This window comes from Mustela nigripes, chromosome 7 (assembly GCF_022355385.1).
Source record: "Mustela nigripes isolate SB6536 chromosome 7, MUSNIG.SB6536, whole genome shotgun sequence".
Taxonomy (NCBI): Eukaryota; Metazoa; Chordata; class Mammalia; order Carnivora; family Mustelidae; genus Mustela; species Mustela nigripes.
The window spans coordinates 29,611,616-29,629,630 of record NC_081563.1 but is presented as its reverse complement, the minus strand read 5'-3'; the positions used below and the strand labels follow the sequence as shown (position 1 = coordinate 29,629,630).

Genomic DNA, 18,015 nt, shown 5'->3' with positions numbered 1-18,015 from the left:
GGATATAACACAATTAATGATGTATTTTATGGTGACTAACATAACACAATAAAAACTTTAAAAATAAATAAGTAACACAAGACAACATCTTCGTGACATCCAGTAACTAAACTGGAAAATAACATTAAAGATAGACTTTTTGTACTTATCCAATTTTTGGTTATGTGGTGATTTGCCAACATTTGATTCATTAATACTGCAAATATTTGATAGGAAAACATGTTGTCTTCTGGAAACATCTGGTCTTTCAAGTAAGAATTGTATTTTATAGTTAAATTTAAGAATGAATTTCCACCATTTAGTGCGCAGTCCTTAGAAAAACACTGTTTTAGTGTGCTTCAAGGAGTATTTTAGAGTTTCCTTTTTATTGAGGACTAATTTTAGGTCCAGAACACTCAATAGGGGATCTCTTGTTGAGTAGAAGGGAGAAGTGACTTATTTTACTTTCAATTTGAAAAGTAGAAATAAAAAAGTTGACCATAAGCTCCTCAGTGTCTGCGTTTGGTAACTTGCCTCCAAAACCAACACCAAAGGGATTAGGTGGATTTTCCTTCTCAGGCCACACACTGCCTCGCCACCCCTGTCTTTCTCTTTCACTTATTCCTGGAGATGATGCAGTGGAGGTTAGCAGATCCTATGTGCCCAGTCTGCCTTTTTTTTTTTTTTTTTTTTAAACAGGCAAGACCACTTTCCTGGCAAGGATAGCAGTCCCAGGGCACAGAACATCTCCTGTCCTCTGGATAATTAAGCCAGCTGGTCAAGATCAGGCTGTTGCCTCCTCATCCCTTTTTTTGAAAATAACTCCATTCTGACTTGGCATGTCCTGTTGTTCTTGACTTTTCTCCCTCATCCCTTTAGTTCTTTGCCGGATTCCTTTTCACTATCCTGAAACTGTCTTCAAAAACACTCCCCGTTTTAGTCCTTCTTCATCAACCTCACCATATCCACTGATACGCTCCATTCTGGCTGACTCTTCAACTAGAAACAAATTATGAAAATTTCAGCATCTCATTTCCCTGACCAGTGATTGATTTTTCTCTTTTAGCCTTCTTATTAGTCATCTAGTGTAGAGAGATATTTCTAGTTCCTTGTTAATAACTAATGCAATTATACCAAAGCAGGAGGAAAAGAAGAAAGCCTGGTTTTTGTCGACCTTATACACATACCCTATGAAATATATATAGTATATATGGTATCTTCTGTATGTAAAAACCTTCTAATATATTACATAGATTCCATATATGTGATATATCATATGATAGAGAAAACTAAATGTAGATAATGTATATATGGTATCTCCTAATTGGTTGCTGAAATATATAGTATATATGAATATATGCTCTCTATATGTGCTATGTAGGCTATATATATAATATTGATAAGGAATTAACAGATGGAGAAGTATTGAATAAAAGAAAGGGTTGGGTTTTTTTCTGTAAATATGCAAGTTTAAGAGAAATTCAAGCATTATGCATCTGTTTTTGAAATTTTTAAATGTAACTATATTAATGATGATTTACTAAGAAATACTCATCATGATATTTTCCTCTGTATAAGTTTTGCACTTTTAGATTTTTAAAAGGAATATTTTCCCATCCCAAATCTAGCTGCTTTTAAGGAAATCTGTCCTGGTGGAATGGGTTATACGGTTTCTGGCGTTCATAGACGCAGGCCAATCCATCACCATGTAGGTAAAGGACCTGTATTTGTCAAGCCAAAGAACACTCAACCTGTTGCTAAAAGTACTCATCCTCCACCTCTCCCAGCCAAGGAAGAGCCAGTGGAGGCCCTGACCTTCTCCCGGGAACACGGGCCAGGCGTGGCGGAGCCAGAAGGTGAGAGTGGAAGTAGATCGAGGACCCAGCCCTCCATCTTGTGGGTCTTTGGTTTCTCTGTTAATACCCTTCTAGAACAGGGTTTTTAACCTCAGCACTATTGATACTGTAGGATGATTCTTTGTGTGTGGTAGGATTTCATCAACCTCCTTGGGCTCGAACTTTTAGATGCCAGTAGCACCCTTTCCCCTCCAGGTGTTACAACCAGAAGGGTGTCCAGCCCTGCCAAATGTCCCTGTGAGGTAAAATGACCTCTGATTGAGAACCACCTCTGTAGAGTAATGTGTTTGGAGCAGGTAATGATATTCTGTGGTGATCTCAGGGATTGTTGGGGGCTACTTTGTCTTGGTGTTTATTCCTGAAGGGTAATTTACATCCTTTAGGGAATAACCCTAGTTCATTTCTTTGTCTAGAGGGCCATTTAATAAATTGTTACCTACTTCACTAAGTGGAATCTACAGACTTAAAGAAGTTAAAGCGTTGATGGAGCTTCCATTGGAAATAGAGGGCAACAGACAGTCAGGGATCATGGGAGACCAATGAGGCAGGACAGTAGAGTCCCCAAAGGGATCTTGGAAATCACCTTGTGTAGTCCTTTCATTGACTTTCTCAGAAGCCTGAGGCCTAGAGAGGGTACATGGCTTGCCATGTGTCATATGCAGAATATGTAATGGGGCCGAGAATCACATTTTTCCAAGAAAGAGGGTATAGCTTTGTATTCTAGGAGTCTAGAGACAATTGACCTTGACTGTGTCTCTTTATATAAGCCAGCATATTCAATCCCTTGAATATCTTTATTATCCTAAGAATGTTTATCACAGATAGAAGGAGCAAACATTTTAGATTTATACAGAATATGTGTTTTCTTTAATGACGCTCCTGTTGGCTTCTCACAGTTTAGTGGGTCAGAATATAGGGTGCCCATTTATGGATTTTGTGAGGAGAAAAGGTATCTAGTTTAGTAGAGAATCAGGAGCTTGGCTAAGCTGCGTTCTAGAGAGGTCTTTTTTTCAGATCTCTGAATTTTTCTGTGTTCTAGCCTGTTGTATTTCACTTTTCTACTTGTGGCCCTTCTTGTTAGGCAGAGCAGGGAAGCCCTCACCTAGAATTGACAGTATTGACTGGTTTACTCTACACTTGTGGTATGTTTGCAGATGTTTGCAATGGCTCATACTCTGCACAGGCAGGAGGAAATGGGCTCTGGTCCAGCTTCTGCCTCAGGACATCCTTGGTGGGTTAAGTAGGACAGACCGTTCGGTTGATTTTTTCCAACCACAAGAATATAGCAGCAGTGATAAGCCATCTGGTTCCCTCATTGCTTTTGGAAGTTAAGCATCTACCAACACTGTACACTAATGTTCAGGGAGATGATGACTAATGAGAAAAACCCCAGTAGTTGTTAATCATAACCTGGAGAACTAATACTAAAGGCCGATTAATGAGAAGCAAGTCTTTCTAAATCCAAAGGCATAACCACTCCCACTGTTTCTCAATAATGTTATGATTGTGTAATATGTAATCTGTTCAATATACTGATGCTAATCTCTAATTAGCTTTTATTGGCTTGTGATTTCTCTCCTTCTAATTTAGTTAGCTTATCTTACTGACGATGCTCACGGGGCTTCAATAAAGATTACGAGTACAGTACCCAGTCTTAAATCTCTTATTGAAATAGTGGCTTCCTTTTTTAACATTAACATCCAGTATCATATATTATGTTAAGGATAAGTACATGGCCAATTAATGAAAATGTTTTTTGATAAGGGAAGTTCCATAAAATTGAGATCAGCCCTAAAATAATGAACCAGAAAGTATTGTTTCCTTTAACCTGTTCAGTCAATGAGAGAGTTGGAAAGAGTTTCATCACATCTACCTGAACTTTGGTAGTTAAGGAATGATGTAGCATGGAGTGTATGTCTGTTGATCTTGTGTAAAATTCTCCAAAATGGCAGATGACCATAATTCTGCATTTTATTTTGTTTGATTCTTAATCCTTTTGGAGTGACAATTGACTTTTATTGTTTTTTTTTAATTTATCCATTATGTGGTGTATTGACTTAGATTGTACTAATGCCCTTCTTTCTTTTCTGGTTTTAGTGGCAACTGCACCCCCTGAGAAGGTAATTCATTCATTATTTCCAAGTCTTTGTTTTTTGTTTTTTGTTTTTACTATCAAAATGATTTTCTTTTAGAATACCTATTGATAGTCTGTGGATTCTTAAAACTTAAATACAGTAACATGCCTAGTATTCATTATTTGGTGTGAGGAATTATAGCATTCATTCAAGAAATATTTAGTGAGCACCTATTACGTAACTGGCACTATCCTGAGTATTAGGATAACAATCGAGAACAAATCAGACAAAACTCCTTGTTCTCATGGAACGTGAATTGTAGTGAGAGAAAACGGTGGGACTGATGGAATCAGAGGTTTAAACAGAATTCAAGTCAGTTCGTGGCCTGGACTGTGGATAGAAAAAAAGATTATATGCAAATGTGAATTCTTATATATGTAAGAGTTGGAGATATATATATGAGTGAAGTACTTCTTAAGTCAACTAAAATTTAACATGCATGGTATTTGGTTACATTAAAAGAACAGAGCTTACTTACCCTTGGAAGTTACAACCCAATACTAGAATATTGGTTCTTAGAAATTTTAGAGAAATATTAAGTCAGCCTTCTGTTTTTTTTGGCATAAAAATGGGACCATGAATTGTGAGATTTATTCATAGGAAATATACAAATTTGCTGGATCTAAGCCTTGTTTATGTAATATTGTACCCCGTCTGAGTCTCGCTTTGATTCTTTAATAACATGAAAATTAGATCATTATTAAATCTTCACACCCAAGTGTTAGAATTCAGATGGCACGAACACCTATAAATTATTATAAAAGTTTTTAAAATTTTTAGCTTATGCATATGAGATAGGATAACTTCAGGGTTCTACCTAAGTGCTGAAAGAATCCAGAACAATAAAGACGTAGGGTTTTAGAGTGACAGCGGCCAACAAAGAAGAATGTTGTTACATTGACACCAAAAGAAGTAGAACACATGTGCATATTTTATATGCACATTTACAGCTCCTGGATTGTGTTTCTAAAGGTCAGCAGCGTGCAGTGGTTTGCAATTTTGTTGATTTTGAATTCAGTCTTGGTTGATATGTGGAAGCAATCCTTCAGGTCATGAGCAGACCAGCCAGCTCCCTGATAACCTATTTTCTTCGCTGTTGAGGACGGAGTTTATGGTAACTCTCATTAAATTCTGAAATTTAACAATTTACATTGTAAATTTTTTGGAGATGAGACAGTGAGGAAAATGCCGTCATAGTCTTTGCAGTCTTGACTCCTCACGGAGGTCTCATGATGTTAAGATGGATGAAGAGAAAGCAGGGTAGCCTGTGGGTGGGAAATTATATGTGCATAGGTGCAGTGGAGGAGATAGCAAGAGGTCTGTTGGGGGAACAGGGGAGGCTTGGTTAGAAGGAGAACTTGGGGCTGCTGAGGAAGGCTTGAAATCCAGCTGCAGCTGTAATCAGGGTGGGATACTGTGCTTCTCTCTCTTGACTCCACTTGTCCAGTGGAGAAGGAGCATTGATTAGGAAGTCTGCTGCCCTGTGCTGATGGGGGAGATGCTGTCTGTAAGTCTCAGGAGTGCATAAACACCTGATGGTGGTCTGTTCCTTGTGGGCATTGACCACGGGCTGCAGGGAATGGGTTGCCATTTTGACTGATTGAGGTCCCCTTGAATAGGTAATGGAAGATTAGTCTGTATTCTTAAGATGGAAAAATGTGGGGGAAAGTAATAGTTGCTCAGTCTTTATGGAAGATGAATCACAGCAGAATTAACCGAGATAGGGAGATGAGGGAGCTTAAGAGACCAGTTAGATGATTATAATAAACAGGATGACACAGAGAGTCCAGACCAGGGCAGTGGGGGCTGTGGGTATGAAAAGGTCAACAAATATAAAGAACAGTGCAGCTGGGCAGGGCTTGGAACGAAGAATGGAAGAGCAGGGACCATAGTGTGACTTGCAACATGATTTAATGCCTGTGGCATTGACAGACACGCAGACCGCGGAATGAGAGCCTGCAGGGCTTTGGCAGGGATGGATTGGAGGTACTCATGGAAGATCGAAATGGAGTCACTCTAAAGACTCATGCCTACGAAATTGGGTCTTTGATGAGCTACCCCGGCAGGATATCTATTTTATGAAAAGCGAAAGAGCAGATCGTTGAAATTAGGACGGCCATGAAAAGGGAAACAGACCTAGGGAGTGAGCTTTGGGGAAGATAGCAGTGGTGTGCAGGGCAGCCAGGACCAAGTAACCCAATGAATGCTTCTGAGGACGTGGGGCATGGGCATGCTGGCCCCAGCTGCTGTCTCTGCTGGTTCAGTCTGCTGGAGCCCCGAGCAGCTCTAACTGGAAGCTACATCACAAGTGCCCCCAGTCTGTGTTTTCACCTCCGGTCCAGAGGACGGGAGGGGGCCGCCGGACGCATGAGGAAGCCCCGGGTCCAGGTCCCTGTGTTTGTGTTGCTCTGCTTGACTACGCTGAGAGCTGGAGGTGCACAGTTACTGGATGGGAGGTTCAAGAGAGGCCTTACTGACTGCCCGGCTTAAAATATTTTAATGTATTGTGTGTTTTGGGTTGACACATGTGCTGTTCCTGTTATTTACTCTGCAGAGTGTGGTTGGTCATCTTGCTAGAGCAGGGTACCATGTCCATGAGAGGACAGCTTAGTTCTCCATTGGAGTTTGTTTTGCCTTGTTTGAGATCAGATGTGGGCCCCTGAGCCACATGTTTACAGTGTCTAAAGGGACCTTTTGCTTTGGACCCCCCTGGGATACAGTTGGGGGTGTGTACATACATCAGCACCGCTGGGGGAATCAAAGGCTTGTTTTAGTCGCGGCTCAGCATCACTTCCTATATGCATTTTTACCCCACAAAACTGCACAGGTCATTGTCGAGTGTCTCATGATACTTGTTGGCTTTCTAAGAGTAGAATCAAGTAAAGACAGTAATGTGTGGAAACTGAAGATAATTCCTACTTTCAGTTCTTGCTCTCTCTCTCTCTCTTTTTCTTTTTAATACAACCGCCCAGGAAATACATTCATTGGATCAAGAGAAAACCAAACTTGAGCCTGGTCAACCCCAGCTTTCTCCAGGCATCTCAACTATTCACCTGCACCCACAGTTTCCAGGTAACCTCTGCTGATCTGAAGAATATTATAATATTCTTAAGAATATTAATATACTCATAATGTTAGTGTAGGGGTGGTCTTGTATGGTTTAGAATGGTAGAAGGAACTTAAGTTTCTCATGGTTTTCAGTGGCCAGGAGTAGGTATATATTGTTAGAACACTTCTGAGGGGCATCATTTGATGAAGGCTCATTTTTCCCTGGCTTCTGAATTGTTCTCATATATTCCTGCTGAATGTTGAAACTGAGGCTATAGATGACTACCAGGGGCTTTCGGGATCTATAAGAGTCCTTTGTATCCAAGCAGGACTGTGATAAGTTAGGAGACTTAAATTACGTTTGCATTTTATAATGGGACCTCCAAGCACCTAACAGGCTTTAATTTTTTTCATCCCCTCCTTTCTCATATATAGTAGTGATTGAAAAAACATCACCTCCCGTGCCTGTGGAAGTAGCTCCCGAAGCTTCTACATCAAGTGCCAGCCAAGTGATTGCGCCTACCCAAGTCACAGGTGGGTGTGGTGGTACGTGCCGCAGCCTGTGCTTGAGACGTGGGGGTGAGCCTCCTGTCAAATGTGGTATCAAAATTGTATCAAAGATATGAGATGGCTCAGGGCAGGTTAGTCATAATAGCAAATCTTTGGAAATCATCTAAATACTGTTAAAAAGCAGGAACACTTAAGTTAATTATGGTACATATACAGTGAAATATCTCATAGTTTTAATGCTGTAAAAGGCTATTTAATGTCATGAGGAGATGCTTCTGGCAAAATGAGCAATACAGAACACGGTATGATTCCAATTTTATTTTTTAAATGTTTACAAACACAGAGAAAGATACAGCACATCCAAGGGGCTCCCTCCTGGGGGGCTCAGTGGGTTAAGTGTCTGCCTTTGGCTCAGATCATGATCTCAGGGTCCTGGGATCAAGCCCCGCATTCTCCCTCTCCCTCTGCCCCTCCCCCTGCTTGCACGTGCTCTCTGTCCAAAAAATATATAAAATCTTAAAAAAAGTAAACAAGTAAAACACCAAAAAATACATGAATTAAAAAGTACATCAAAGTGTTCAACCATTACCAATTCATAGGATCACAGATAATCTTTGTTCTTTGATTTATTTTTATATATTTTCAAAATTCTTTATAATAATTTTAATCATTAATGACACATTATAAACATTTATAGTAATGTGAAACAAACCAGCGGCATAAAAATTAATATCCTTAATGTATAATGAGCTCTTATAAGTCAGCAATAAAAATACTAATAGGAAAATGGGAAAATAATAAAATCAAGTAATTTACAGAAAAATCATATAATAGGAAATGTCAACCCATAATCAAAGAAAATGTAGATCAAAATAATTATTATCAAATTAGCATTTAATTTTTACTAGAGTAAAATTGAGGTCAGACACATTGCTGAAAGGAATGTAAACTGGTTCACCACTTTTGGAAAGCTCAAACTGGCATAATGTATGAAGGATTTTAAAAATAGGGTGCCTGGGTGGCTCAGGTGGTTAAGTGACTGCCTTTGCCCCAGGTCATGATCTCAGAGTCCTGGGATCGAGCCCCGAATTAGGCTCTCTGCTCAGCAGGGAGCCTGCTTCTCTTTCTCTTCTTTTGCCCCTTCACCTGCTTGTGCATGCTAGCTCTCTCTCTCTCCCTCAAATAAGTAAAAATAAAATCTTTAAAAAAAAAAGAGTTTATTTATTTGAGAGGGAGAAAGAAACGGAGAGAACACATGCATGAGCAGGGGGAGGGAGAAGCAGACTCCCTGCTGAGCAGGGATTTTTTTTTTTTTTCCCACCACCCATGACGATGCGGGACTCAATCCCAGGACCCTGAGATCATGACCTGAGCCAAAGGCAGACAATTAACTGAGCCACCCAGGTGCCCCAAAAATATTCAGAACTTTTGACCCAGTAATCCTATATTGAAATACCTAGTGTGAAGAAATAATGTCTCTGAAGACTGAGATAATGATTTATATAAATGGATACTTGCCACAGCACCAGCTTTAATAGAGAAAAAGTAGGAACAATCTAAATATTTAACTATAGGGAAATAGATAATTATGTTACATCGAGGCATTGGAACATGATGCCATGAAATACACTATTTTTGAACAATTTTTATTGAAATCTAGCAGAAAACGGTCACAAAATGCTATTAAACACAAGACAAAGTATATGAAAATAAAGGAATGGAGAACACCATACCAGTTATTTAAAAAAAAAGGGGGGGGGCAACTGGGTGGCTTAGTGGGTTAAAACCTCTGCCTTTGGCTTGGGTCATGATCTCAGAGTCCTGGGATCAAGCCCCACATCGGGCTCTCAGCAGGGAGCCTGCTTCCTCCTCTCTCTCTGTGTGCCTCTCTGCCTATTTGTGATCTCTGTCTGTCAAATAAATAAAATCTTTAAAAAAATTTTTTTAAATAAATAAATAAACACCTTCTACATTGCGAAAATCCTGGGAGAAAATATGCCAGATATTAACAGTGGTTGTTTTTTATAGTAAGATCCAAGAGATGTGGGGGTATTGTAGAATATTTTCTATTTTCCATATACTGTATAGTGGGCAAATATTTTATAGTCAGAAATAGATCACCAAGATGTATCATGCTGACTGACGGTCAGGATGAGGTTGGCTGTATATAACAAGAGAAGTCAATAGAGGAGTCTGCAGCCTTTCTTAAAATAGTCCTTCCTCAGAAACATGATATGCATAATTTTTCAAATAAAAATATGCTCAGTGTGTTACTTAGGTGAATTACAGTTATCATTTCACAATGCTTGTGTATATCAAAACATCAAGTTGTGTACCTTAAGTATGTATATGTTTTATATGAAAAAACAGTACAATTATATAAGTGATATATATATAAAATAAATCATATAAAAATATGTTATTTTTACATGTTAAAAAACCTTTTGGCTGTTTTCTCAAAAATGTGGTTGTAAGTTCTCTTAGATATTTGAATTGAGACATCAGACTGGAAAGCGTTTTATTTTGTTTTGTGTTTTGTTTTGTTTTGTTTTGTTTTTGAGAGAGAAAGAGAGTGCATGTGCAAGCTGAACATGGCAGGTTTGGGGGTGAGGAGAGGGGGAGAGAATACCAAGCTGGCTCCAAGCCCAGTGCAGAGCCCATCACTGGGCTTGATCTCAGGACCCTTGATGTTGGCACTGAGCTGAAATCAGGAGTTGGATCCTCAACCAACTGAGCAACCCAGGCACCCCTGGAAAGTGTTTTTAGAAAGCACCTGTGTGTTCCAAGATGAAGTGCACTTGACAAAGGAGCGTAGAGTCACATCATGGACCTCACTGTGTTTTTACCCAGTTCAGGGCACTGTAGCCAGAGCCGGCCAGAGCTGTAGCCTTCCCCAGTTAGTGCATGGCAACCGCTCTTTGATTTTACTCTTAATACTGAGTTAAGTGATAGAGAAATATCAAATCTTCTCAGTACTTCTAGAGTGATGCAATGAAATGATAGTGTTGTTATTGTTGTTTTTTAATGGCCAAGACTAAACAGTTCTTCTCTATTCTGAAGCCATTTATGGGTCTGCTTGCTTTATTAAGCACATCTGTAAGAGAATTTGCTGTGCACTGAAACATACACCAAGATACAATACACCATCTTGGACAGCAAGGATTTTCACACTGTTGACCTCATATTATTAGAAAGGAAAATTGCAGTGTGACAATGCAATGTACTAGGTCTGAATACTGTATACCTACGTTTCTGTTTTCCAGTGTACAAGTACAGTTTTATGCCTTTTTAACAATGGCAGACTTCAGTGGGTGGACTTTTTGCCAGCAAGCTTCGTAGAGGTTGAATAAGATTGACTAGATAAACGCAGTTTTGCCATGTAAATGCAGCTGTGTGAGGAAAAACAAATTGAAGGTACTTAGCTTCAACTGAACTTTTTCCCAAAAAAAGTGGCTGTGCTCTATGAAGTTGTTAGAAGACAGCTTAATTTGAGGTTGGCAAAGATACAGGGCCAACATCTGCTATCACATGTTGGAAGCACGACTGTTTCCTTCCAGGAAAAGAGTGACGTTGAAATTTTATGCAGCATTTGTAGGTGTTCCTACATCCTATAGTAGAGGAATCTTTCTGGAACAATCCATGGGGAGAATATTACAGTCTTTGAATTAAAATGGTCTGCAATTTTAGAGCTACACAATAATCAGCAATCTACACTAGAGCAAGAAAATTGTTTTGTATCAAATTTAATTTAAATCAAACTATAGATGTTCCCATTGGTTGATATGAGAGCCAAACATATAGATTAAGGGAGCAGTCTGATCCGTTCTGTTCAGATTGTTACACAACGGTTTTTTTTTTTTCCCTAAAACACAGAGGAGGTAAATCTTGTCACTATTAGTTTGTCTCACAAGTTGAAGAAAGGAATAGAATAATACATAAGAATCTAAAATAAACAAAATCAGCTCCACATTGCTTAGTGATGATATCTTTATGGTGGTAAGATTGGAAGGAGCCTTTTCAGATTCCTTCAAGCATACTTTGACATGCAGTAATTATGAAGTGAGCCACATTTGCAGGACATAAGTGTGATATATTCCACTCGTAACAGCTGATTTGGTGGCTTGTGACATTATTGGCATACTGTTTCCAAATAAATTATACATTTCAGCATATAAATTCTTGATTTAACATAGTGTCTTAATAGCTCAAGGATAGGTTGGAAAATCAAACCTCTGGCAAATATTTGCGAAGTGGAAACATCTGTTTCAATTGTTGTGGGACAATTTATGCTCATTGTGGGGCAGCTAGGAAGCCAGAGCATTTTTGTAAACCTTTCCATGAATTAACATTTGACGCCTTCTTCCTCCTCTTCCCAAACTTCCTCCATGGCTCTCACATAACAGCCAAAAATTATTCTTTGACTTTCATGACTACCTTGTGGAAACCTTTGTAATGATCATGGCCCAACATTATAAAAACTATTTGCTCATCAGGGCTTTTCCAAAGTTCAGAATTGACCCCGTTAAAAAATGTTTGTCCCTAAAGTGTATTGCTGGTCATTACGGCTTCAGTAAACTCTGTATGCTGACGGAAAATGAACTCCTTTTTTCATTTAAAATCGCCGTGCAAAGTTCAGAATTGACCCCGTTAAAAAATGTTTGTCCCTAAAGTGTATTGCTGGTCATTACGGCTTCAGTAAACTCTGTATGCTGACGGAAAATGAACTCCTTTTTTCATTTAAAATCGCCGTGCTTTAATATTTCCAGGCTTTATTTACTTAGTTACTTACTTACTTTGAGTAATCATCTAATGAGGAAAAAAGTGAAAGGTCAGCATACTCATTCTTATATTTTGCCAAAAAGCTTTCTTTTTCATTTTGGAAAAAATGTAATAAATATACCAAATTCTTTTTTTTTAAATTAACATATAATATATTATTTGTTTCAGGGGTACAGGTCTGTGAATCATCAGTCTTACACCTTTCACAACACTCACCACAGCACATACCCTCCCCAGTGTCCATAACCCAGCCTCCCTACCCCTCCTCCCCTGACCCCCCAGCAACCCTCAGTTTGTTTCCTGAGAGTCTCTTATGGTTTGTCTCCCTCCCAGTCCCATCTTGTTTCATTTTTCCTGCCCTTCCCCCTCCGACCCCCTGCCCCGCCTCTCAAATCCTCATATCAGAAAGATCATATAATAATTGTCTTTCTCTGAGTGATTTATTTTGCTTAGCATAATACCCTCTAGTTCCATCCATGTCATTACAAAAGACAAGGTTTCATTTTTGATGGCTGCATAGTATTCCTGTGTGTGTGTGTGTGTGTGTGTGTGTGTGTGTGTTGTATGTACCACATCTTCTTTATCCATTCATCTGTTGATGGACATCTGGGTTCTTTCCATAGTTTGGCTGTTGTGGACATTGCTGCTATAAACATTCAGGTGCATGTGCCCCTTCGAATCACTACATTTGAAGATATCAAACTCTTAAATGCACTGTTGGTCTTATTGCTGTGATAAATAGAGTATTTGGTTTTCCATTGGCTTTTGGTCATGGCTCTTTTTCCAGGTTCTAAATGGAACTCTAAGTGAAAGAAACAGAATATGGTCCTTGACCAGGTGAAGGTAAGGGTGTCTTAGGGGCACAGAGAGTAGGAAAAATTAAGGTGGTCCTGAGGACCAGGGGACATGTGATGAGCATTAGGGATGAATCCAGTAGAAAGAGCCTCTTGATGATCTCTTTGAGAAACCAAACATGCTAAAGAAGTCTAGACCTTTTCATTAACTAGAATACCCTGGAGACCAATAAATTAGTGTTTCCTCTGTGAGGTTTTGCAATAATTCTTGTGCTTATGTCCACACAGTCTGCTCAAAGAATTGTAGATTTCAACATAAGCTGATTCATTTTATGGGAACAGATTCACATCCCTATGTATGAGGGACCTCTTAGAAAAATAAAAAAACATAATGTCTTTTTCCTTAAAAAAAATGAAAAAATGAGAGAATTTTTCCAAATCTTCCTCAAAATAGTACCTTCAGGACTTGCCTTTCTGTGTAATAATACACCCTGGAGATTGAAAATCTAAATCTAATAGAAAAGGAGGGGAAAGCACAGGCAAAGGTGGTTAGGAGACTTGTTTGAAAAATTCTGAGGTGTTTTGATGGTGTTACAACTCTTCTTTCTACTTACAAGGGTGGAATCCTGCCTCACGGATGGAAGGGAGCTCTGAGGCCACACTGATGAAAGTCACATTAATTAATCACTTACATTTAAAAAATGGGACAAACAGGGTAGAAATCAAGTACATTTTAGTAAATGTCCCTCCACTCCTTTGATGTATCTCTTAGTACCCTCTAGTGGTGTCACAGTAACATTTTCTTACATACATTAGTACCCTGCCAACTGGGATCAACCTTTTTAAGCTGTATCTCTATAAACTTTATCGGTGAGGTAATTAGGTAAAGATCCTCAAACATGCCTCATAAATATTTATCCTCAGAGCTTCTTCTGAAGATACTAGAATGGAAGAAAAGGCCATTATATTCACTTTATTTCCAAAGACTAAGCTGTACATTTCTTGAGTATTTCCCCTATTTTAGAGCTGATGTAAAAAGGAACAGTTTAAATATGTTGGCAGACTATGGTGTAGGGATGTATTATATTTGATTTAAACATCACACAGTTTTGAAGATTTTTGTTCACACATGTAAAACTTCCATTCTACAGCTATGCTTGGAAAGTTACAGATATTTGGTAATCAACAAATTGGTATGTGTGGGTATTGGGGCAGCAAGTCCTGCTCAAGCACTGCATGAAAACCCCAGATTATTATAGACTTGAACTTGTTCTGAATCCTTATCCCGACTACATTAATTCATCTTCTGATCTTTTTTTAAAATCTGATCAATATATCTTTTCTGTTTTAAGAAAATGTCAGAAAACTGTAAAGGAAGATCAGTAATTACAGAGAAAATCGAGAAAAGTAAATACCAATAATTTTCAGAGAAGGCATCTACCTACAATATGGGATAGATGGTTAGAGATGTAATTTTCACACTATTCTTGTAAGGAATTCCTGTAAACAGAGAAGAGAATGCTGAGTGTCTAAGATTTTAACCTGGAGAGGGTGACCTTTTACCTTCAGATTTTTGTGGCATAAAAATGATTTTTTTTTAAAGGAAGATGTCTGATTATAAAAGTAATTATACATGTTCATTGTGGAAATTTTGAAAAATGAAGAAAAATATAGAGCAGAAATACTAATTCCCATAATCATAACATGGAGATTTCTTTCTTTCCTGTCTTTTCTGTGTATGTTGGAATTTAGATTATATTCTGTATTTGTAACCAACTATATATTTTTAACAAATAAGCATTTTCCTATCATGTCAATGATGTATTATGCTGTATATGTTTCATAATTCATTTTTTCCATTACTACCAGTCACTGAAGTTTAAGCAGTCATGTTAGTTACCCATGTTTTTAGCCTTTCAAGTTACTGTATGTTTTCTGTGACTTTACATTAAACAGACTAAGCCAGTCTATTTTTCTGGTGGTGAATTAACATAAATAGGCTCACTAAAGGTCTGGGTAGTTTGTAAGCACGGGGTATCAAAGTGGATACTGCAGCTCTGTATGCATATGCTTCCTTTTAAAGTCTAAGTGACTTTCCAAATAATTTGCACCAATTGTCTTAAAGTCGAAGCACAGTGAATAGCAGTTGATGAGAAATGAATACTGTGGTTTGGGTTTTTGGAAAGCAGCCTCAGCCCTAATTCATGTCATGTCCATAGTGAGTCTTTGTTAAAGCACTGCGTTTTCACATTCTCCTGCAGAATGCATGGTAGGTTATTGGTGATGGTAGCACACCTGATTTTCTTCACGCTCAAACCACAGACCCCCTCGAGCAACGCTGTTGCTATAGCTTATCCTGCTTGAGGCCCTGGTCTGCTTGCCCTGAGCACTCAGACTCTCCCATGGCAGCATGCCTTGTGAGCGTTGTTTACTTGGTGATGGGAATGGGATCATAGTCCAAGGTAACATTGTTATAAATGTGCAGTTTCTTTGTTATATATTCTTAAATGACCTCAAAAGGAACAACATCTACAATGATGATAATAATGGCTAGCTGGGCTTTCTTACACATAAAAAGTTATTGGTTTAGATGCAACATGGGGGCTTAAGTGGGTAGGAGAAGAATCAATGAAACAAGATGGGATTGGGAGGGAGACAAACCATAAGTGACTCTTAATCTCACCAAACAAATTTAGGGTTGCTGGGGGGAGGGAGGTTGGGAGAAGGGGGGTGGGGTTATGGACATTGGAGAGGGTATGTGCTTTGGTGAGTGCTGTGAAGTGTGTAAACCTGGCCATTCACAGACCTGTACCCCTGGGGATAAAAATATATGTTTATAAAAAATAAATTAAAAAAAGTTATTGGTTTATAATCCACTGTTAAATCAGTAAAATTAAAAAAATTAAATATATGGATTACTTAAAGGAACTTTCCTCCCTTATTTCCTTTTTTAAATTTTTATTTTTTTAATTTCTTAATTTTTAAATTCCAGTATACTTAATGTACATTATTGTATTAGTTCCAGGTATACAAAATAGTGATTCAGCAATTCTGTATATTACTCAGTGCTGATCATAAGGTATTTTTAATCTTCTTCACCTATTTCAGCCATCCCCCTACCTAAATCCCCTCTGGTAACCATCAGTCTGTTGTCTATAGTTGAGTCTATTTCTTGGTTTGTCTCTTTTTTTCCCCTTGTTCATTTGTTTTGTTTCCTTCATTCTGCCTATGAGTGAAATCACATGGTCCTTGTGTTTCTCTGATTGACTTATTTCACTTAGCATTATGCTCTCTGGAAATCCATCCACGTTGCAAATGACAAGATTTCATTCCTTTTATGGCTGAGTAATATCCCATTGTATATATCTACACCACATCTTCTCTGTCCATTCTTCTGTCAGTGGATACTTGGGCTGTCTCTGTAGTTTGGCTATTGTAGATAATGCTGCAGTAAACATCTTGGTGTGTGTATACCTTTGAATTAGTGTTTTTATTTTCTTTTGGTATGCCCAGTAGTGGAATAACTAGATCATATGGTGGTTCTGTTTTTAATTTTTTGAGGAACCTCCATACTGTTTTCCCCAGTGGCTGCACAAGTTTGCATTTCCACCAACAGTACATGAGGGTTTCTTTTTCTCCATGTTCTCACCAACATTTGTTTCTTTTGTTGATTTTAATCACCCTGACAGGTGTGAGGTGATGTCTCACAGTGGTTTTGACTTGCATTTTCCCTGATGACAAATGATGTTAAATATCTTTTCATGTGTCCTTTGGCCTTCTGTAGGTCTTTGGAGCAATGTCTTTTCATGTCTTCTGCCCATTTATTAAGTGGATTTTTTTTTTTTTTTTTTTTTTGGTATTTAGGTATACAAGCACTTCAAGCACTTTATATATTTTTTAATCCTAACCCCTTATCGAGGTATATCATTTGCAAATATTTTCTCCCATTCAGTAGGTTGTCTTCTAGTTTTGTTGATTGTTTCCTTTATTGTGTAGAAGCCTTTTGTCTTGATAAAGTCCCAGTAGTTTATTTTTGCTTTTGATTTCCTTGCCTCAAGGAACATATCTAGAAAAGTGTTGCTATATCCGATGTCAGAGAAATTACTGTTTGTGCTTCCTTCTAGGGTTCTTATGGTTTTGGGTCTCAATGTAGGTCTTTAATGACTAGCTTGCATTGAGCATATGTAGTGTGCCAGACATTGGGCTGTGTGCATTAGCTGTGTTTGAACCTGACGCTCAAGTTGGTGCTCTGATTATTCCCATTTATCTAACACACAGAAAAGTGAGACGTAGAGTGTTTGAGTAACTGGCCCCTGTGTTACACAGCAAAGAAAGGGCAGCAGGATTTGTGTTTGCACTGTCTGTAAACCTGGGCTTCTACCAGCTGGTCTGCTCCACCATCACAAGGCCACTATAACATCTTACAAAGTCATCGAAAACAGACTAAGGAGACTTCCTCTTACGAGGCCACTTTTGAGTCCTCAGGTAATTTAAGGCCATCTTATATCCTTTTGGTCATGAAGCTCATTTTGATGGCCTTCACTGAGCATGGATTCCTGCCTCTACCATAGTGTGTTCCCCGAATAAAGTGAGGACTCAGGGTGCCAGTCTGCTCAGGCCTTACAGAAGAAGCGAGTTTCCAGCAGGAACCATTAGGATCACAAAGGATTTAGCAAAGAAGATTGGGAAGAAGATTCTGCTTTACCTCAATACAAATATGCTTATGCTGAAATTAACAAATTAAGAGTGAATTACACCGGGGCGCCTGGGTGGCTCAGTGGGTTAAGCTGCTGCCTTCGGCTCAGGTCATGATGTCAGGGTCCTGGGATCGAGTCCCACGTCGGGCTCTCTGCTCAGCAGGGAGCTTGCTTCCCTTCCTCTCTCTCTGCCTGCCTCTCTGTCGACTTGTGATCT

General features: G+C 38.7%; 1 protein-coding gene across 9 annotated transcripts in view; it reads left to right on the top strand.

The window, feature by feature from the left end:
- Nucleotides 1–18,015, top strand: part of LTBP1 (latent transforming growth factor beta binding protein 1) — a 400,132-nt gene that overhangs the window by 265,876 nt on the left and 116,241 nt on the right. For 5 of the 9 annotated variants that reach the window (XM_059405444.1, XM_059405443.1, XM_059405448.1 and 2 more), the window contains 4 exons: nt 1,608–1,835; nt 3,933–3,955; nt 6,943–7,042; nt 7,454–7,552. In XM_059405444.1, coding sequence (XP_059261427.1) covers nt 1,608–1,835; nt 3,933–3,955; nt 6,943–7,042; nt 7,454–7,552 — 450 coding nt within the window. The remainder of the gene's footprint in view (nt 1–1,607; nt 1,836–3,932; nt 3,956–6,942; nt 7,043–7,453; nt 7,553–18,015) is intronic. The other 4 variants (XM_059405447.1, XM_059405446.1, XM_059405445.1 and 1 more) reach the window with 1 other exon arrangement.